This window comes from Cotesia glomerata, linkage group LG3 (genome assembly GCF_020080835.1).
Source record: "Cotesia glomerata isolate CgM1 linkage group LG3, MPM_Cglom_v2.3, whole genome shotgun sequence".
Lineage (NCBI taxonomy): Eukaryota > Metazoa > Arthropoda > Insecta > Hymenoptera > Braconidae > Cotesia > Cotesia glomerata.
In genome coordinates, this window is record NC_058160.1 from 28826613 (window position 1) to 28850627 (window position 24015).

The 24015-nt window shown below is 28.1% G+C and overlaps 1 protein-coding gene and 1 long non-coding RNA gene across 5 annotated transcripts in view; both read left to right on the forward strand.

Annotated features, from left to right (window-relative positions):
• LOC123261897 overlaps positions 1-8554 on the forward strand; it is a 79849-nt gene extending 71295 nt beyond the window's left edge. For all 4 annotated transcript variants that reach the window (XR_006508807.1, XR_006508805.1, XR_006508806.1 and 1 more), the window contains exon 4: positions 8424-8554. This is a non-coding gene — a long non-coding RNA (uncharacterized LOC123261897). The remainder of the gene's footprint in view (positions 1-8423) is intronic.
• A 113-nt stretch (positions 8555-8667) lies between these two features.
• LOC123261890 overlaps positions 8668-24015 on the forward strand; it is a 30198-nt gene continuing 14850 nt past the window's right edge. Inside the window, exons 1-3 of the mRNA XM_044723752.1 lie at positions 8668-9268; positions 20735-20859; positions 21270-21477. Coding sequence (XP_044579687.1) covers positions 9136-9268; positions 20735-20859; positions 21270-21477 — 466 coding nt within the window. The 5' untranslated portion in view covers positions 8668-9135. The remainder of the gene's footprint in view (positions 9269-20734; positions 20860-21269; positions 21478-24015) is intronic.

Sequence of the window (24015 nt, forward strand, 5' to 3'; positions counted from 1 at the left end):
TTTTTATCAGATGCTACAATGGCGTCCGTTACTTCTGGGACACCCTGTATAGTGAATAGTAAAATCATGATTTTATTGTTTGAAATGGTAATTTTTAGCAGTTGATCATTACTTATTATAAATCGACTGTTATTTATTACAGTTTACTTTTTTCCGTGTAAATATTGTCTCGGCTAAAAATTATCTCGATAAAGTTTTCAGTAGGCTTAAAAATACGAAAAAAAATATATATTTTCACTTCAAGAAGATAAAATAGTGTATTTTTAACTAAACTAAACGTCATTCTTATCTAGGTAAAAAGTGATTATATTGTTTGATCTCTTAATTGCTTTAGACGTCATTTTATATTAATAGCAGGGAACAAATAAAGTAAATTTTAAATATTTTCACTCGGAAAATTAGTCATCAATAAAATAACTTTTAATCGCATTTTATTTCTCTCAATTTTCCTTACAGCCCGACAACTTATAATCTAAAAACTTTGATAAAACTTTTAACAAAACTTGTCAGACAATTTTTAAATAAAAAACACCAAAAGTCAAGACATTTTGAATTAATCACAAAAATAAAAGTTAGTAAAATAAACTTTTACTACGAGATATCTATTCATACAAAAATAATAACAGTAACATCAATAATATTTTCCTTTATCGTGTTTTTATTTTATCGTCATATCTTCTACATATTTTCTTTTTCATCTCACAACCAGTGCGGCAAAAGACGACGTCATGTTTGCTGTTATTTCAAAAAAAGTTATTCTATAAAAAAATCCACTGCGAAATGTGACACTCTACTTTTCACTTTATTATTATTTATTTCCTTTTCACTCTCGACTCTCCGCCATCACCGCAGTCGGGTAATTATCCCTTGCATCAACAACCAAAGAGGTCTACTAAGTGGGATTAAAAAAATAAGAAAAGATACTTTCTACGTCTTGAAGGGTGTAATTATCTTTCCGAGTTCACACTTTACTGGAATTATTTTTTTTTAATCTAGAAATAAAAATTTTTTATAATTAAATTCACTTAATTTTGACAAAAATTAAAGCTCAAATTAGTTTTTCTTAGCATAAATTATTTTAACACCAGAAAAATTTCTTATTCAAAATTTTATCGAAAAAATTACCGGAGAAAATTTTTTTCATTAAATTTCACTCAACATAAGTTATAAAAAATTATAAAACTTTCATAAAATAACAAAAAAATATACAAAATAATTTCAGAAATCCACAAACTTAATCTCCATTCACTCTGAAAATTTTTTTGCATTAAATTTTCGCATAATAATTATTAAATACTCCAAAATATAAAAAAATAAATAAAAAAACACAACAAAACAATATTTTCCATTTCCAAGGCTTTCTTATATTCCACTCGATTTTTATTTGATTTTCATATCGCGTTTCATACATATCTTATATTTAAATATAAATATAAATTTCATTTGATGGAATGAGCTTTGAAGTTTCCATTGAAGCTTGAATTTAATGAATCCTCCAAAGGAATATCATTCACATCAGAATATAGTTATCCAGCTTTCTTCCCTTTTTCTCTCTCTCACATTCACTTCGTTGAATCCCACTCAGGATTTGTGTGTATCCTCCGTATCTGGTCAAAGTTGGTGAATCAATAATTCTGGGGTCTCTACGACTGCTGTATCCAGGCTATATATAGAGCAGAGTCGCGATGTTCTATGGATCATGAGGGCTGCAAAGCATTACAGAAATTCCCAGAAGTAACTGCAGCATCCCTTGCACCATACAAAGACCATAAAAGCCCAAGATTAAATCGGATTTACGTAAACAGACATAAAATACAAACACCGGGTATATTTTATTTAGACTTTTCTACATTTTCTATACTCCACTCTTCATTCAGTAATTATCTTCTGGGGACAATAATAATTCAGCAAAAGAAAATAGTATTAGTATAAGATAAAGTTTTACTGCTGAAGTAAAGGGAAAAGAAAAAACATAAATTTTATACTCGATGCCATGGGTCACATCCCTTTTTCATGAGCTGTATGTTAATGCACTTTACTGTCCTTTTCACATATATTCTCCGGTGTTTTACTTTGTTTCCATATAAGCCCGCATGAAAAGCTGACGCCTCGATTACGCGGGTTGACGCGCCTTCAATTTTATTTATCCGTCTACGACTCCCTCTCTTTCTTCCCTCTGGTATTTCTACTTACTGTAATATATGTTTATATATACATCAAAAAAATCGTTTATCCTCAAATAAAAATGAGCGATTTGAATGAATGACAAATAAGCTGGAATAAAAATAAAAAAAAAAGTTTTATATATCGTATTACTTATGTCGAAAGGGCGTATAAAAAATTTTTTTTATTCTCCAATCATCTTGAAAATTTGTATAAATCTTTGATAAATATGAGAAAAAAAACCAAAAAGACATAGATAAAATAATTTAATTTTTATTGTCTGAATTTTTGCTTCAAAAATTAGAAGTTTTGAATTTCTGGCTAGGAAAATTTGAAAAATTATTGAATTCTGTTAGATTTTTTGTCCTTTTGGCGTCCAAAACTCTTATTTATAAATTTTTAATTGAAAGAAAAAAATTGTTCTTACATATGAATTATTTTAAATCAATATTATTTAAAATTTTGAACTGAATAATAAATGTTTGAATTAAATTTCATTAAACAAATTTTTAATTTAAATGAAAAAATACGAATTATTAATTCAAAAATAATTTTACTTTGTTCAATTTTTAATCAAAATTTTTTTAATTTTTTTAAGCTACTATTATTATTATTATTATTATTATTTTTTTTTTTTTTTTTTAAACTATTCAATAGACGTAGAATCGCAGCCTGTCACTTCAAATCCTTCAAAAAAATCAATTTATATTTTAAAGGTTTCGCTCAATGTATCAGAAAAAGTGACAAGGATGAATGTGTGAGGATGTAAATCGACGTCAACATTTCGTAAATGACATAACAAACTTAAATCGATGTGACGGTAACGCAATTCGGTCTATAACTCGTTCTATCAAATTACAAAATTTATTCCAACTCTCGCGGGATAATTTTATTTAGGTAGATTGAGATGCGAACCGGATAATTATATTATTTATATCGTTAAACAAAAAAGGTGAAAACAATTAAAATTGAATTTGTCGATCATTCCGATCTACCAGTATTATAGTTTAACGAGTCTACCAAAGTAGGCCAATTAATATCCGCCAGCTCGGGTATAATATATTCTTATTTTTTATATATTTCATATATTTAAATCCAGCGACGCACTAAAATATTTATAAAACAACACTTAATGAGGGTAATTAAGGATATACGTGAAGTGAATGTTTGTTAGTTTTTCGAGGTTAAATTGAATAAATGAGAGATTTTAATTTTAAAGAGAAAGGTGGAACCTTTTTGTCATTGGAGTGTAGGCGTTGAGGACGTCTTAGCAGCTTCCTCTGTTACAGACCCAAGGCAATGGCGCGACGGAAGCGTTCCACGCCATCAAGAGGATGTTACAATTAATGCTGACCGGGGCTCGTTAGCACGTTTCCTTTTTTTCCTTTACTCATTCTCAAACCACCGACGGCCTCTTTCTACGACCTCATACTTAAAAGACGAATCTGCTGATTTTTCGAGCTTTTTTTTATAGTAATTTTTCGAAAAAAATATTTATATAGCTTGGAAAAAAAAATTGAAATTTTTTATTCATACACAGAAAAAAAATGTTCTTGAATCAAGTAAATAATTGTGAAGAATTTTATCTTCTTGATTTGAGTAGAAAAATTCTTAAACTAAGAAAAATTTCTTACACTGATAGAAGGATTTATTTGTATTAAAAAAATATTTGTTAATAGTTAACAAATCATTTATTAGAGACCATTTTTTAGTATCAAACAAATATTTCTTAGTATTTAAAATGATTTGTTTGTATTTAATAAATCAGATATTCATTTATTAAATATTAATAAATCTTTTTAAATACTAAGAAATATTTGTTAAGGACTAAAAAGTGGTCTCTAATAAATGATTTGTTAAATATTAACAAATATTTTTAACTATAAACAAATCCTTCTATCAGTGTAGTTTAAGTAAATTTTACTTGATTTAAGAATGTTTTGTCTTGATCCAAGACAATGAAACTTTTCAAAATTATATTCTTAGTTCAAGAATTTTTCTCTTGAATCAAGTTAATTTTTTTTTCAGTGTAGAAATAAATTTTATTCAAATATTCCAGACTTTTTTCTTTATATTGGTTTTCAAACACTAAAAGGGCGTTTTACAATAAAAAGATAAGGCAGTCTGCCAAAAAGGTTAAAATAATTTTTTTTTTTATTATTCTACTCAGTCACGCCTTTAATGCTGATGGTTAGACAATAATTTATTCTGCAAGACCTTTTTTTTTATTTTTGAAAACGATTTAAAAGCAGTTTACGGTAGTTTACCTCCATTAGATTTATTTAACCATTAACAAGGGATTTGCCCTTACATAACAGGTTTTTATTATGAATTTTTAGTCCTCAGATGAGTCTAGTTGATTAGTTTGAGAAAAAAAAAACTATACTACAGTTGTAAAAAGTTTTTTCATTTGAAAAATTTTCTGCGAAGATAAAAATAAAATAGTAAATTTTGCATTCTAACTTTCTCAATGAAAATGAAGTTAATAAAAGTTGGAACTGGAACGCGACTAAAACACATCAACTAAAAAAAAAAATGTCAAGTGAGTGCAAGAGCCACTTGACCATGATGACACCAAATCAAAAAAGGTAAAGTGTCAATGAGAGTGTATAATATTAAGACGAATATTTCGTCCAAAACTACGTAACAACTTAACTATTAATTTCTCGGTGGTTAATTGCAAGCGAGTGGGAGTCAAAAATATAAAATGGGTCATTAAATTTCGTTGTTGTCGATACAATATTTATTCATGCATATTTTACTAATTGTAATTAATTATACAGAAATATAACGTTAGAAAAATAATTAAAAATTTCACACGACTCTCTCAATCTCATTATATTTTACGATTCTGCACAAGCAGAAAGAAAAGTTTATGTCAAAGTTATAAAAGACTTTTATTTTTTATGTAACAGTAAAAAAGTAACAGCTGGTATCGGTGTGTCAGATACAATTGTGTATGCCGAGGAGGAATACGACCGACAAGAGAGAAAGAGAATGTGACGTACGGAGAGAATCAAGTTAATTTAAATAACTTAATTACACAAGTAACGTCGGAGTGTTCTTGTCATCGTTCGATGCAAATATATCTATAAAAAGATTTTTTGATTTAGATTTTATTTTCTGAGAGCTGAATTCTAAATAGCTACTTTATTTATTGATATTTACATCAATAATTAAATTAATAACAAGTGCATTTTTTTCAACAAAATATTTAAAAAAAAAATACATTTAAGGGGACCCGGTGGTCTAGCGGCCTAAAATTTAAGCTATTTTAAATAATTTTATTTCTATATGAAGGTAATGACTAATTCTTTCAAATTTGTTTACACTTATTCTCTTACTTATCAACTACACAAAAATGAAAATCAAAACAAAAAAAAATTTTTTTTCAAATTATAAAAATGGCGCTGAAGTCCCCCTCTCAAAAAAAAATGGACCTGACTGGTGGAAGTAGATTGATCTCTCCGTCTGATCTAAAATTAAAAAATCTGACTGACTTTTAATTAGTATAACTATAGTTATCGTCGATACTAGAATAAAAAAAAAAAAAAAAAAATATTTGTCAAAATGGCGCGTAGTTAAAAATATTTTTGAAAACGAATTTCGGATTTTTACTTCAAACTACGCGCCGTTTTGTCAGATATTTTTTTTTTTTGAATTAAGATTCCAAACTCACAAATTTTTTATTAAACTTAGCTTTATAATTTTTTTTAATTTTTCCAAAAATCTTTACAGAGCTTAAAGCCAATAATTTTCAATTATTGAGAACTAGAGCTGAACATAGTCTTTTATTATCTCGAAGCTTGTCTTAATTGAAACTGTCTTAATTATAATAACACCGATTCCGATTATTATTATCATCATCAAGAGTATCAAACTTATAATTTCCAGTGTATAGTTCAAGAATAATTGATATAAGTCTCAGTATCTAATTAATTTACTAGTTCAAATTAACGAAGTAATGAGATGGTAAAACGCACGCGACTAATTGTGTCTAGTCGGTATATTTTAATGTGAATCGCAGTAAATGTTGCCAATACAGAATCCAGACGTCTAATCTTATATGCAACATATTTATACATACTGTATACAAACCAGGTATGCATCCTATCTATTTTCTTCTTGCAAAATACACAGCAGTGTATTATATATATTCACGGATGAGAGAGCTTGCAAATTCCTACTCATCCGTAAAAGGTCTCGAGGATGTCGGAGCTTCCATCTGGATTCTCCCGGCCCTTTCTTATCAACTTATGTATTATCTTACTACATATATCTATATATTTCCACGCTATGTTATCGCTGGAATTATTATTATATTATATGCTATATATATATTTCAATATACATTCCGACTCTTGGGTAAAATTACAACGACCCACGCGCATTCTGGAGATCGCTGAAGTTTCGTAAACATTAACAACAATTATTGTTTTTCTTTATTGACATTGAGCTTCGCGGTCTGTATTAATTTAATTTAATCAATCAATGCTTCCGTACACTTGTCGAATTTTACGACAAAGATGCTTTGTAAATACTGTGGTTTGTTCTGGACGGACGCTTCTGTGAAGACCTGAGGGGAATTTAAGTTTTGAATATGTTAAAAATAATTTGTTATCTAATTTTGATGGATAACAAAGTTTGAGATTGTAGTTGAAGAAATCCTTAAAAGTTGGAGTAAAAAATATCAAAAGTATTTTTCTATCGGACTGATATCTTCATCCGGTCTGACCTTTCTGAACTTGTGAGTCTCGACACCCTATTTTTAACTTTACAGTCTAAATTTATCGGTCTGAAATAGAAAAAATAGACTGGTAGGCTAGAATAAAAAATATTGAATATTTTTATCGCGTTTATCAAAAAAATAGCTTCGATAATTGTAGTGGAGGATTTAAATTGGTACTTTAGCTAAGTGATGGATTGTATTAAATTCGATAAATAAACTTTTTCAAGGTGGTTCTTTTACAAAAACAGAAGCTTAGTAATAAATATTCATAAGCATTTTTGAATGTATTGTAGTAATTTAATTAACTGCCCAACAGTATATTTTCACAATTTTTAAACAATTTACTGAGTCAAGTCTCCGATCTTGGTGATTTAAAGTATATTTTTTTTTTTAATTTTTTTAAAATTGCAATCATCAATTTTAATAATTTGTACAGTTAAAATGTTTTTTTTTTTTTTTTAATATTTTATGATAATACATTTTCTTACACAATAACAATCTGTGTAAATAAAAATTAACTAGCAACCTTGCAGTCACTATGTGACTGCCGTGACTTTAGAACTATAAATAAATAAAATTTTGCTTTATTAAATAATGACTTTTATTAAATTACACTGTACTTTTTTAACTATTGACGTTTTTGAAGATACAAGCTCATCCTGATGTTATACTCATCAAAAGCTTTCATTTGAGTACCCACATGCATTTTGATATATTTTTCACATATACATATATATAATACATAAAAATATATGAAAAGTTGATGTGGGTACTCAAATAAAAGGTCTCGATGAATGTAATGTCGGGGTGAGCTTATATCTTTAAAAATTTCAATAGTTCACAAGATATTTGTTAAATTGCACTGTACTTTCTTAACTATTGACTTTTTTATAGATATAAGCTCATTATGATGTTATACTCACCAAGAGCTTTCATTTAAGTACCCACATGCAATTTGATATATTTTTCATATATACATATATAAATTTATAAAAAATTGATGTGGGTACTCAAATAAAAGGTCTCGATGAGTGTAACATCGGGATGAGCTTATATCTTTAAAAATTTCAATAGTTCACAAGATATAGGGTCATTTCTTAATTATGTATCTAGAGATAGAGCATTTTCGAATGCAGCCTAAATACTTATCATCATAAATTGTCTATTGGTGAGAATGATATGAAACCTTGAAAAGGCACAACTCCAGGTCAAGACTTTTTAAACGACATCAAATTTGGTACCGCGACAAAATATCCCCGGACAAAATATCCTCCGACATAATGTCCTCGGTGTTATAGTCTACTTTCAAGTAGAAGGGATATTTTATCGCGGAATCATCAAATTTAACCATAAAAACCCATTTTATCATATAAATACACTGGCCACAAAATTTTGCTTATTCTTTAATAATATAGATTATTGAACTTCTAAGAAATTTTCTTAGACAACATAATTGTAACTAAAAAAGACGATAAAAAAAAAAAAAAAATAAAATGAAAAGACTAACGAAAAAAAAATGACTTTGTTTCAGAATATGGAGCATGCAGATAATCGGCGATTGCTGATAAATAGTTCCCGTAAATTATTAATATCGAGAGCTCGCGGTGGGATAATCAATAGCAAGAGCAGTATCATCAGTAACATTAGACTAAAATCCCTCACGCAAAAACAGCACCTGGCTAAAGAACAAGCGCAAAAGCAAAAGCAGCAACAGGATCAGGATCAGAAGCGTAATCAGGTGAAGGAGTGTGGTCGTGTGTCAGTGGTGATTGGGGGTGGCCGGGTTGCCGCCAGCACGGCGATGCGACGATGAGTCCAGCGTGGATCCACGGGCTGCTGACGCGCGTCACCCGACACCCCCGCTGTCAATTAATTCAATACCACGATATACCATCACTCATATCATCATCAACATCCTCAACACTACCGCCACTAACATTACTAGCACTAGCAGCTCTGCTACTACCACCGACAACAGCATCAGTACCATCGTTATCGTTATCGTTATCTCTGTCATTGTCCTCCGAATTGGAGTCCTCGTCGCCTGCGCTCCCATCACTGTCATCGACACTCTTGTTGTCGTTGCTGCTATCACTCTCCGAGATATTAATACCGATATCGTTGATAATATCAATTGTCTGCCGAAAATCCGGGCATCGTCCTCCTCGTTCTCGCCATCAGGATCACGGTCAGGATCAGCGTCCTGCGATAACGAACTCTACACAGCCAACAAAAGGCTGGCCATGGACTTCGAGAAACCGAGAAACGGCACCGGCGATACCGATGACGAGTATATTAATATTTATTTCATTGTGGGCGATCGTCGAGAAATCGCCAGTTTTCGACCCGATCAAGTTAGCAACTCGGAACTTAAAGGTAACATTTTGTTGCGTTTATATATCGATACTGCCATTCTAATACGTCGTATCCCACAAAATTTGAATTATTGACTTTTTTTTGTAAAATAGAATCACAATACACAGTAAAAAAAATTTTCGTCAAATTCAACACAAATATTTGTGTTACTGACTATTTTTACACAAACTAATGTTAATTCTTCATGCTAGTGTGTTAAATCAACCCATAAGAATGTGAAACCCCCCATGAAAAAAATATATTTCGAAATAGATAAAAAATATATAAATATATAAAAAATATGTACACAGAAAAAAAAATTAACTTGATTCAAGAGAAAAATTCTTGAACTAAGAATATAATTTTGAAGAGGGTAATTGTCTTGAATCAAGACGAAAAATTCTTTAATCAAGTAAAATTTCCTTAAATCACGAAAAATGTTTTTAAATCAAGAATTTTTCTACTCAAACCAAGAATATTGAGCTCTTCAAAAATATATACTTGATTCAAGAACATTATTTTTCTGTGTATAGTAAATATATTTTTAATACCTAACTTTTGGCCGATTTTCATATGTATTTTATATATTTTAAATATATTTTAGATATATTCAAGATGTATCTTAAAATACACAAAAAATACATAGCTAAAAATATAAAAAAAATATATTTGAAATAAATAAAATATATATGAAAATCGGCCAAAAGTAAGTTATTAAAAATCGACGTTCTAATTAGCAAATTGTCTAACTCTATTTTAGAGAATCTTCTGTTTGTACGAAAAAAAAAACAATTAGTTCAAAATTTATTATCACTTTAAAAAACCATTTAATATCATTATTATCTAATAGAGATATAATATTTAGGTTTGAATCATTCAAATAATTTATAATTCGATTATGGCTACATCAAAATGTTAAAAAATCACCCTCTAAAAAATAAGGAGTTAGACAAATTACTAATTAGACCGTCGAAATATATTTGCGATACATAATTTATATATTTTTTATAGATTTTTAATATATTTAAAATATATTTTTTATGTATTTCGACATATATTTTTTTTTTTCATGAGGGATCCTACACATTAGAGTGTAATATTCTACACAAAAATTTTTACACTTCACACAATGACAAAAAATTTTTTGCTGTGTATTATGCAAGTCATATTATTCATTTAAAGGTCAAATAGTTTAATAACTATTTTTAAATAAATATTTTCATCCGTTGATTCCCATTTAATCAATGTTAAAACTTAACTGTTTTTACCGTCTGCTGTAAAATTTTCTAAATGTGGGATATGACGTATTAGAATGACAGTATCGATATTTGATGACCGTAGACATAAAAAAAAGTAACAAGTGACATTTTTTCATTGAAAAAAAATTAAGTTGAACCAAGACAAAAAATTCTTGATTCAAATAAAATTTACCGGTTCAAGAAATTTTCTATACTTAAATAGACAATGAATTGATCAAAGTAATTTTTACTTGATTCAAATAAATTATTTATTCGACTGCCTATTTTATAATGAAGCCATTAATATGCTTTTGTTAAAAAATATTTAAATGATTCATTTCAAAATTTCTTGAGTCAAAAATTTCCTGTTAAGACATCAATTTTTTCCCTGACAGTATAATTTTTATCTGAAATAAAAAAAAAAATCATATCTCAAGTCATATTTTATCCATCCCTTCATGAATAATTTTTTTATATAAATATCAGATTACTGTAATCAATAAATCATTGTTTTTAATCTTAAAAAACTGAAAAATTGATCGAATTAAAAAACAGATTAGAGCGTAATTGAAAAATTAAATGACTTGTGTCTTTCAAATAATGAATAGAATTTATACCAAAGTAATATCGGTTTTTTACGGTAAAAATACAGTTATACGGTATCTGGTTGATAGTTGTTATTAAAAGTAATTACTTGCGGGCTGGTTGTAGCACAAAATAAGCGAATAAATCTCTAGGGGTTGAAATATTGCCGATACATGAAAGTGTGTTGGTGGAAAGACGGAAAAATATTTAATGTAATTTTCGTGTAGCTATACAGGCTGTCTATTACAGTATCGTAATTGTATATAAAAGTATATTTACCGAGAATTTATAGAAGTAAATTTTCTTGGGATATCTTTATTGATAAGTTTCTCGAAGGAAGCAAAAATAAATGATAAAATAAAACTAATCTAAATTGAGTTAAATCGTGAGTAGAATGTCTGCCGGATGATAACAATAAACATGAGAATTTACTTGGGTAAAAATAAAAATAATTCATAATTAAAATTAGATACAAAGCGAGAACAACAATTTGATTAAGCTGCTATCTATCTACCCACCTATCTTTTAAAAAATTAAAACAGTATTTGATAGTTTTCAGTGTGTAGCATAATATGAAAGAGCTTTTTTCCAATATTTTTAACGTTTTCCATTTTTTCCTCGCTTATCAGATTATTTCCATCAAACCTTTTTGTCTCTGCTCGTTTTTTTTTTTACAATAAAACTAAACGTGGACTTTTAATTTCCGTTATTTCCTGTCTATTGGTCCACACTCCGCAGCTAATATAAAATCTCAATTAATCTCACTACCAAAAAATATAAATAGATGTGTAATATAATGAAATGACAAATTGGTATTGTTATTGTTTTTATTTTCATTTCAATTACTATCAAGTTACATTCCCGTCTTTATTCACTACGAGTTATTTTTTTTCATGCTGAACTCGACTTTTTTTATCCATATTGAATTTATTATTCTGACAAGGCACTAAATTCGTGAATCTCCCGATTCGGTATCGTGCGTATAAATTTGATTAATGGATTCAACTAATAGCTGCCTGCATTAATCGATGTTGATGATACCAATTCAATAGATATTTATTGAATGAAGAACATGGATAGAAACACAATAAATGCACACATATATATGTATATATTTATATACTTACAGACAATGCGATGTTAATCGTCAAGGGAATTATTTCTGTAGCACGATTCGCGCTTTTTGATAATCAATTCGTGTGTGAATGCAAGGGATTTTTTATTCGAGAATATTCGTGTTTTTTATCATTAAAAATTCCATTGATCAATAGTTAGTGAATATAAAAAACTACCGGTAAAAAATATGCATACTTTTTTTTTTAATAAAACATCATTTTGATTTCTTTTCAAAAAATACATATTTGAAAAAATACAAAAAAAATTTTCTAACAAGTATATTTTTATATATTTTTAACAGTAACTAGCAACCTGCAGTTACTATGTGACTGCCGAGAATTGCGGACTATAATAAATAAAATTTTACATAATTATATAATGACTTTTGTTAAAGTGTACTATACTTTCTTAACTATTGACATTTATAAAGATATAAGCTCATCCCGATGTTACAATCATCAAGAGCTTTCATTTGAGTACCCACATGCATTTTTGATATATTTTTCATATATACATTTATGTAATATATATAAATATATGAAATATATGAAAAATTGATGTGGGTACTTAAATGAAAGGTCTCAATGAGTGTAATGTGAGAGTGAGCTTATATTTTTAAAAATCTCAATATTTCACAAGATATTTGTTAAATTGCACTGTGCTTTCTTAACTATTGACATTTATAAAGATATAAGCTCATCCCGATGTTACAATCATCAAGAGCTTTCATTTGAGTACCCACATGCATTTTTGATATATTTTTCATATATACATTTATGTAATATATATAAATATATGAAATATATGAAAAATTGATGTGGGTACTTAAATGAAAGGTCTTGATGAGTGTAACATCGGGATGAGCTTATATTTTTAAAAACGTCAATAATAAAGAAAATAAAGTGCAATTTAACAAAAGTCATTATTTAATAAAGCAAAATTTTATTTATTTACAATTCACAAGTCACGGCAGTCACATAGTGACTGCAAGATTGATAGTATTTTTAATCAAATAATATTATTCAGTGCAGTTCTTTTATAAAAACGAATTATATTGTCAATATTTTGTGATAAAATTAGTTTTACCAGCAAAATCAATACCGATATCTCTAAAAAATTTATGGATAAGTTTTAAATTTCTACCCGACGTGTTATAAATTTATTTTCCTACGAAATAAATTCCAATATAAATTATAAAAAATTTATGATTACAACAAGTATCAATCTAATGAATACGTTATTCACAAAACAAAAAAAAAGAACACACAAAAAAACAGTAACACTCGTTATTCAATGATCGACTGATGCACACTCAGTCATCATGTTAAATATCAATCAATTTATGTCAATACATTCAATCCAGGAAATTATTTTCCCTTGGGAGTTTTGATAAACGCAAAGTAGGTCCTCGATTTCCCTCTTTCCATCCGGCTGACACTGATTTTTTTTTTTTTTTTTGGATCAATCAATCGCTTCTATTTTTTTTTTTTTTTTTTTTCACTGTTATTTGAATTCTTTTTCAGCTTTTATTCGAAAACTTTTCCTAATTCAAATTGAATGCCTTTCGGGCAGATATCATGGAGCCGAATGATCCCATACGTGCAATAATTTTGTGCTAGCTTTGTTTGTTACCTCCCAATATTTGAGGAATAAATATCACCGTGACATTTCTGGGATAAATAATTGATGAAATACTTTTTCACCCATTTTTATCGTTTTAACAAATATTTTATGGCAAATAAGGTACTAACAAACAAACAAAGTTGTTTTGATAAATTAATACCAGCTGAATAAATTTGTTTATTCGATTGATTTATTAATTAAATAAACAACAAGTTCATGTTTATTCTTCAGTGTCAGCAATCGCTTCAATATTTTCGCTATTGTTTTAATTTTAATATACTTCTTCGGTTTTATTAATAGATTCAAAGACAATTGATCAAATTTCTGTAAATTAAATCTGAAGCTATAGAATAAGTTTAAATTTTCATGTTTCCTAGACCGAAAATTACCTACACATATATGACTATTTGATGAAAGCTTACTATTGCGTTCGTTTTTCATTTCGATTGCCAAATGGCCTTTATTTATTTTAGAAATCGACTTTTTCAGTCAACAAAACATTTTTCATTAGTTATTTACCGCATCGGTGGAACATGAAATTATGAACCGAGATAGCAATTCACAGGTCTTTGACGGGTGGATATCATGAGACTTCTAGTTAACCACTTTTAACCCACTTTGATTGTCAGTTCAGGAAATATAAAAAAATGATTGACATCGATATTTGAAATTAATACCATGACAGACATTTCCCTTGACACGACGGTTGCAATGCGGTTGCCATCATAGTTTTACCTTTTGATACGTCATGAATACGAGGGATATATTTAGTCAGCTGTATTTATTTCAAACAGCAATTAAATATTTATAACAAGTATAGCTGAAAATTCGGTATATAAATATGAATAAAATTTTAATTTATTTTAACAAATGCGTCCGTTTTATTCCTATTTTTTTTTTCGTTGTTATATATTTTGGTATAGTAAATAAATAAATAAATTATTAAAAAGAAAAAGCAATCAAACTATTCTATATTATTAAGAGAATAAGAAAAATTTCGTCTCCAGGATAGTCACATGATAAAATTTGATTTTTTAGTGAAATTTAGTGTTATTGAAATGGTCTTGACTTGAATTTGTGCCTTTTCAAAGTTTTATATCTTTCTCATAAATAGTTCATTTAGTATGATAAGTATTTAGGCTGCATTTGAAAATGTTCTATCTCTAGATACACAATAAAGAAATGATCTTGTATCTTGATGAGTGTAACATCGGGATGAGCTTATATCTTTAAAAATGTCAATAGTTCACAAGATACGAGGTCATTTCATAACTATTAACGTTTTTAAAGATATAAGCTCATCCCAATGTTACACTCATAAAGAGCTTTCATTTGAATACCCACATGCATTTTGATATATTTTTCATATATACATATATATATATATAAAATATAAGCTCATCCTGATGTTACACTCATCAAGAGCTTTCATTTGAGTACCCACATGCATTTTGATATATTTTTCATGTATACCTATACATATAATATATATAAATATATGAAAAATTGATGTGGGTACTCAAATGAAAGGTCTTGATGAGTGTAACATCGGGATGAGCTTATATCTTTAAGAATATTAATAGTTCACAAGATATTTGTTAAATTGCACTGTACTTTCTTAAATATTGATGTTTTTAAAGATATAAGCTCATTCCAAAGTTACAGTCATCAAGAGCTTTCATTTGAATACCCACATGCATTTTGATATATTTTTCATATATACATATATATAATATATATAAATATATGAAAAATTGATGTGGGTACTCAAATGAAAGGTCTTGATGAGTGTAACATCGGGATGAGCTTATATCTTTAAAAATGTCAATAGTTCACAAGATACAAGGTAATTTCTTAATCATTTATCTAGAGATAGAGAATTTTCGAATGCAGCCTAAATACTTATCATCATAAATTGACTATTGGTGAGAATGATATGAAACCTTGAAAAGGCACAACTCCAGGTCAAGACTTTTCCAACGATACCAAATTTAACCATAAAAAATCCATTTTATCATATAAATACACTGTCCACAAAATTTTGCTTATTCTCTTAATCATATAAATTATTTTTAAATTTAATTTTTATTTCGGTATATTTTTCAAAATTCTGCCTTAATATCTCTTGACCAGAGAATTAAGTTTCAAAAATACCGTTTTTAAGACCCGTTAACAATTGTTAAAGCCAGAGGTGTAAAAGTAAGGACTCTTAGTTTACCAAGCCGAGCAAATAGATGTAATTGTGACTTTAAAGGGTCACAGGAGTGGCTTTTGTGAATTATTGGCTATACTTACGCGGCCCTTAACTCAGCATGCTAATGTAAAGAGAAGAGTAACTCGACCTATGGGACGAATTATACACATGAATATTAATATGAACGTGAATATATATATATATATATATATATATATATATATATATATATATATATGCGTATGATTGGATACGGTTGCAATATCAACTAGAATTACCGCAATTAGCCGTAAGTAATAATATCGACATGTGTACTTCTGAGCGAGAGGCTACTAGATAAGAGAGATTAGATGAGAGAAGGAGAAGAAAGAGCTTAAGAAGTTAAGAGGGAGCTCTGGGAGAGGGACACTGTCCTTGATTGTCATAGACCACGTTACTGGTGACATATATATGCATGAATATTAAAGTGTGAGTAGCTTGGAGTATAAGAGTAGAGAACTATAAACTATAAACTACACCGTAGTGTATTGTATTACTATATACGTTGCTGGGCGATTTAATCGACAGAGTGTCCGATCTTGAGGGAGACTTCCGAATAGGAGGAGCCCTCGGAGTCTCATTGTTGGTTATCTTTGCCGGTCTTTCATTGCTTATAATGGGATAATGGGTTAGTGAATCATGAAAGTATGGTGGACGATTACGTTTTTTTATTGCTCGCCCCGGGTCAATTTATTCATTATTTTGTTGAGGCCAATATCATTGCCCGTATGAACTTAATGTTCTGATATTCAATTTATGTATTATTGTTTATTTAAATAATATAAATTTTTGTTGTTATTATTGCTAAGGGTAATAAGTTCCAAGAAATTTTTTTTAATTTTATTCAGACAATTTTTAACATCTTTTATTAAATTTTGAGAATTCAATCGATGAAAAATTTAATTATGTAATACTACACTGAAAAAAAAATTTTTGACTCGAGTGTAAATTTTCTTGGCTCAATATTAAAAAGGTTAAAAATTTCTTGAATGAAGTCTAAGTTTCTTTAGCCAAGAAAATTTCTTCTTGCTCCAAAATGACTTTTGTCTTCCTTAAAATTTTTTTAGCGCAAGAAGTTTGTTTTTTCTGTGTAATTTGGCGTTTTTTTTTTTTATAGATAATTTTAATTTCATCAACAATTTTTGATAATTTTGAAAAAAAAATTAGCTTAAATAATAAAGCTAATAAGAATAAAGGTTCGAATCCTGCCTTGGTCTGTTCGCAATATTTTTTCAAAATTAATCTTCTACTTTTTAGTAAGTTTACATTATATAATTTTTATTATTAGATCTGCCAAAAACTTTAAGAATCCTGAGGTAATTAAAACACTATATGTTGCATTAGTAAGACCCAAACTGGAATATGCTTCTATAATATGGTCACCTATTTATAAAAAACATATATCTAACATAGAAAAAGTTCAACGTAAATTTCTTAAATATTATATTTATAAGAAACATGGTAATTATCCTGATAGACAATCCAACTATCTTGTCATGTGTGTTGATGCTAATATTCTGACGCTCGAAGGAAGAAGAATCTGTGCATCAGTGCTCCAGTTAATAGGACTTTCAAAGGGTGACATTTTTTGTCCCAGATTTCTGCAACAGATTCCCATCTCGTTTCTGCAAATTCCAACCAGATCGGCTTTGCCTTTTTATCCACCTATTGCAAAAAATAATATATCTCTGACTTCACCTTTATGTAGAATATTAAATATCTGTAATTACATTGCTGAAAACTGCGATGGCTTTGACTTCTTGGGCTATAATCAGCACTCTAGTCGTAGCGCCAGCCAACGTACTCGCTACTCTCTTAACGTCACTAAGATAATGTCTCAAACATTCAATATTTTCTAATATTAACTATCATATTGTACAGTGTATATTAGGGTGGCGCAAAAAAACCGACTATTTTTTTTTAAGTCTCGAGTGAAAAAATGTTAGTTTTTAATGTTTTAAGAGCCCTCACCAAAGGACAGCTCAAAAAAAAATTTTTAAGAGGTCACTCCAAATTTTTTAAAATTTCAAAAATCGTCAAAAATCGAATTTTTTTTTTTTTATTTTTTTCTTGGTAAGGTATAATTTTATATACCAAAAAAAAATTAGTTTCTGAAAGTTTCAGTTCAAAATTTAAATTTTGAAAGGTTGCACATAATTTTTATTTTTTCTTTAATTAGTCATATCGCCGACTTTAAGTGTTGGAAGTGGTACATTGGGGTCTTTTGGTTTGAAAAATCTAAACCTACGCGGCAAGGTCAAATCTCAACCAAGCTGGTTTCTAAGACCAGCTTGGGATTCGAACCCACGCCTGGCAGTTGATTAAATAAAATTATTAAATTAAAAAAAAATTATATTTTCTATGTTGTGCTTGATTTTTAGTTCATCTCGTGATGTATTTTTATCGATTATTGTACTAAATAAAAAAAAAAAATGCATGGAATTTTAATTTGAATAGTAAAAGGTCGCTCGAAAAAATCTAAACTAATGCTCTAACAAATTGAAAAAAATTATGAACGACCTTTCAAAATTCAAATTTTGAACTGAAATTTTCAGAAACTTATTTTTTTTTAGTCTATAAAATTATACCGTAACGAGAAAAAAAATAAAAAAAAAAAAAAATTCGATTTTTGACGATTTTTGAATTTTAAAAAAATTTGGAGCGACATCTTAAAAAAATTTTTTTAAGCTGTCCTTTGGAGTAAAAATTGTTAACGAAATTGAAATTATTAATGAAAAATAACATCAAATTAAAAAAAAGGCTATAAAATTATAAATAAGTATTATAAATTTAAGACTTAGCAATTTTGGGCACAATAATTAAAAATAATTAATAATGTTATTTACAACTTTTTTTTTACCAATTAATTTCCATTGTTTTCTAAATCTGCGCAGCGAATAGAGATCAAATTTTCCAACGTGAACAACTTAGACGGAAGGCAAAGCTGTGAAATAATAAAATGCTTGAGCATTAATATGTATTGTGCGCAATGAGATGAGAAACATTAACAAGCGTAGGTAAAAAAAGAGGAATTATTCTAGCTTAGGGATTTTGTTGTAAAAAAGGACATTAGCTGTTATTTGCATTCGTCATCAATTTGCATTTAAATACGTGTCATTAAACATCTATGCTGTGAGGGAAAAAATATGTCACTGACGAGCGAGATTATTCATTTTTTTTTTTTTTTTATTCACAAAAGTTAAATATTAATAAATGAATAAATTACTTCTGAATTAAGCTACTATTTTACGGAGCGCAACTATTGCTTGATTCTGCGTCTGACTTATTAACATCCTTTCTACTTGATACGGTATCCTTTCGAGTACAGCTGATACAAAATAAAAATTTTTATCATTCGAATTTTAATTTTAAATTTACTAATCTAAATTTAATTATTATTATTTAAATTTAATAGACTGATGAGCGATTGAGATTTTTATAAACTGAGCGCTGAAAGGGCAAAAGTTATAAGTTGTAAAAAAATTATTACTGGCAATGATTTTTACGACAGAGAAATGACTCTAGTGTTATGAGGTGTCATAATAAAAGGTAGAAACTATAACTAAAATGAGTAAAACATTAAGACTAAGACTAAGACACTCGACCCCATTTCTTTTCATCCTTGTTCATTCTTATCTCGAAAATGGAGACGGAATTTTCCGTGAGCGTCTACTAGCGTCTTCATCTTCATATTTTTTCTACGCCTTTTTTTTTTCTTTCTCATTCAGAAAATAGCACTCATCTTTCTTATACTTTCTTTTACATATATTTATAAATATAAATATATATACTGCTCTGAGTAAATTTTAGTTTATACTACTGGGAGATAAATTCAACGCTACTAACGTCGCACCGTTAAACTTATACTTTATATTTTTTACTTATATTTATATCTATATCCGTAGTATCCTTTCATCGCTCGCTAGTGAAAATGCTCCAATTCCTTTTTATTTGAGATAACCGTCTGCAGATTTTTTTTTTTAATTCTCGCTTCTGTTTACTTTGTTGACAAGTTCATTTTATTTTATTGTTGTTATACAAAGCCTTTATTGTATTTTTGATAAAAATAATAACAATAAAAAAAATAAAAAATTTTAATTAAGAAAAAAATTTACATTAAAATAATTAAACTACTAAAAAAAATTAATTTTAATCAAGAGAAAAATTCTTAAACCAAAAAAATAATATTGAAAAGTTTTATTTTCTTGAATCGAGAAGAAAAATTCTTGAATCAAATAAAATTTATTTAAGCGATGAATAATTTATTAGTTTAAGAATTTTTCTGCTTAAATAAAAAAAATTAAATTCTTTAAAATTATTTACTTGATTCAAGTTAATTTTTTTTTCTCTGTAGATTAAAAAAACCAAATACAATGAGAAAAAAAAAATACTTTTATTAAGAAAATTTTCTTGATACAAGAATTTATGTTCTTGAAAATTTTCAAGAATATATATTCTTAGTTCAAGAAATTGTTAAATTAATTGAAATAATTTTTACTTAATTTAAATAAAGCTATTCTTTTTTTTATCTATTATCCAAAGATAAATATTGATGTTCTTCTCTTCAGAAATTAATAATTAATAATAACAGAATATTTGATCGTCAGCGAGTTTCTTGAGCCAAGAAATGGTTAATTGAGCAAAAGTATTTTTTTTCTCAGTGTACTAACTAAAAAATGTATAAATTTTCAGAATTATTTAGAAGCGCAGCAGAGGCGGGTCCTTTGGACATCTTGAAACTGCGAAAGGGAGACAAACTCCTAAACATTTCAACCCAACTGGCAGCCAACACCCCAGACACGCCGTACGTGCTCCAGGTAATAATTTATTATAGTTACGTCCTCGTAAACTGGGTATTCTTATTATCAAAAAAAGGAAAGTAAAAAAGCCGTAAAGTCAAGCCAAAAATAAAAATGAACACGAAAGAATAAAACCACTAAACAATCGGATAAAAATAAACGACCCGGGATCGAACAATGAAGTGCATCGGTGATTCTGTGCACGTCGGATATTGTCTCGCTATCCTCCACGTATTCCACAAAGTACCCAGACTATTGTCCATTTGAACTTTATAAAATAGCTAAGTATAATAAAGATAAGGGGAGTAGTAAAAATAAAATGATGAGTAGCTAGTAAAAGTCTAAAGTAAAAAGTGTTAAAAGAAAAACTACAATTTTTACTTTTACTCGGATATTGGAGGCTATTTATTGTGCTCGTTGCATTGAAGGTTGTTGGAGCGCACCCAACATCTTTTGGGATGATCGAGGCTGACCTGTTGCAAGCTCTGGAGAGGCGTGTTGCTGCACTGGAACAAGAACTCGGAACACAGCAAGCAATCGCGTCTTCTGAGCCAGCTCAGGTTCTGCAGGAGCTTAAACTTCAAATGGATGCTTTCAAAACAAAACTTGAGACTACTGAGTACCTCAGTTGGCTTGGTAAGCTTTTTTTTTTATCATATATTTTTATATTCTTCTATTATTTAAGTCTTGGGAATTTTATCTTCTTAAAAAATATACTACTCTCCACAAACTTAATTTTTTTTATTTAGTTCACATTAGAAGATAAATTTCATACAACTGATTACTTTTAATCTAAAATTTTTTCTTCATGAATCATATTTAGATTTTTAAAAAATTAACTCAATATTGAAGTATTTTTCCGAAGTTTAAATTTTATTTTTTGTTCCCAACTGTTTTTATTTACAAAAAAAAAGTGGAAGACTTAAATAGACTTTTATAGACTTAAAAACAAAATCAACAGATAGATAAAAAAAATAAACATGAGAATTGTAATTGGTCGATAGAGATGAGGCCAGACGACTTAAATTCAAGGCGGATGACGAATATACCCGAGTAGGTATATAAACATTAGAGCGTTGCCAGAAATTAACGTGCCTCTGAATAAATATTTGTCTCTTTACACCGAGCACGTCAACATTGTATCTCTTGACAGGCAAGAACTTCCACCTTTAAACCCGACTAAATTTTCCTTAAAAAAAAAAAGAAAAAAATTAAACTTCACTAAAAGCAAATAGTATAAAGTGTCTATTGATTTTGAACCCGAGATTTTTTTTTAATCACAGAACATGCAAATATAAATAGTTAATGTCAAAAAAAAAGTAAAGTAAATATTTACAAGTGGGGTCAACCATTTTCATTTTTTTAAATGAAATTTCTATTTGATTTAATTGATAGATTATTTTTTTTTGAAAAATACATAAAAAAAATAAACAAAAAAAAAGTTAATTATCACAATTTTAACAAATTTTCAAAAAAATTTATAAATTTTTTAGAAAAAAAAATTGATTATAACAATTGTTACGTCGAAAACGCAACTAAAATTTAATCATTTTTATCCTAGCCGTTAGGCTAATACATAAGGATCTGAAGCTTATGGGAGGAGGTTGAAGTTATAGTATAAGAAAAATGAATTCAATTTAATAAATATATTATAAAATTTTAATACAAAAATTTGAATTATTAAAACAAACATAAAAATCTTAACTAAGAACTTACTTAAATATCATTGTTACCGTTTCTTTACATAATTTAAATTTACTTCACTATAGTGATAGAAGGATTTGTTTATAGTTAAAAATATTTGTTAATATTTAACAAATCATTTATTAGAGACCACTTTTTAGTCCTTAACAAATATTTCTTAGTATTTAAAAAGATTTATTAATATTTAATAAATGAATATCTGATTTATTGAATACAAACAAATCATTTTAAATACTAAGAAATATTTGTTTGATACTAAAAAATGGTCTCTAATAAATGATTTGTTAACTATTAACAAATATTTTTTTAATACAAATAAATCCTTCTATCAGTGTAACAATTTCTTTTTGAATTTGACGCGTGGTTTCATTGAAACTTACAAAATCTTTTTCGATGTTAACACTAGGACGTCAGGACAACGAGAGCGATACGACGACAGTTTTCCGGGTCTGAGAGTTTGGGTGGGTCCGATAGTTGAAACAGTAGGGGAAAAATTTGCCTAATTAGCTCTCTAGTTTTGGGACTTCCACCCTCTCTCCAAATATTCCGGAAAACTATCTGTGCATCGACTACCTTGTGTGTTACCTCTTACTACGGTGTATTCTTATATTCATCTATGGGTTTGTGTATACGTAAGTGCATTTACGCATAGACAAAGACATACATGCGTACTGTTTAACATTAAATTATTTATTTTAAAACGTACGAATTAATATGTATTTCAATTGGTTACGTGCGTTAATATCCCCGCGACAAAATATCCCCGGACAAAATTCTTAAAAATATAAAAAGTCATCAATAATAATTTGAAAATTAATTTCAACATTATTTTTTTAGTGTGTTTGTGTGTTTATTCAAAATTAAACCAACAAAAACGCTGGGATATTTTGTCGCAGAGATATTTTGTCGGGGATATTTTGTCCGGGGATATTAACACGTGTCACCATTTCAATTTTGTACATCTTATGTATTTGAGGTTAAGTTTTAAATATTTAATTTTAAAGAAATTTCTGTTTTTGTTGTTTTATAAATTAATTATTTTATTGTATTATTTTAGAGTTCTATGGTTTAATATTTGTTTATTTTAAATTGTTCAATTATCAAGTTCTATTTGTTTATTTGTTTCATTATTTAAATTTTTGTTGCTTAATTTTATTTTCATCTAAAATAATTATTACTTAATTTTATTGTTACTTAAATTATTGTTATTTAATTTTTTTTTTCTATACATTTTATTTTATTATCAAAAAAAATATATTTCTATTTCGGGTCCAGATAAAAAATACTCAAAAATCCATTAGGGTATTTGCTCAGACTCAAATCCCTTAATGTAGTCGGGCCCAACGAAATGTGGGAATTTTCCGAGTCGTAGTTAGATAAGAAATCTATTTTGTTATTTGCTCAGGTCATAAAATTATTATTTACTGTTCGACCCAGATAAACCGATAAATATTTTTAAAATAATTTCTT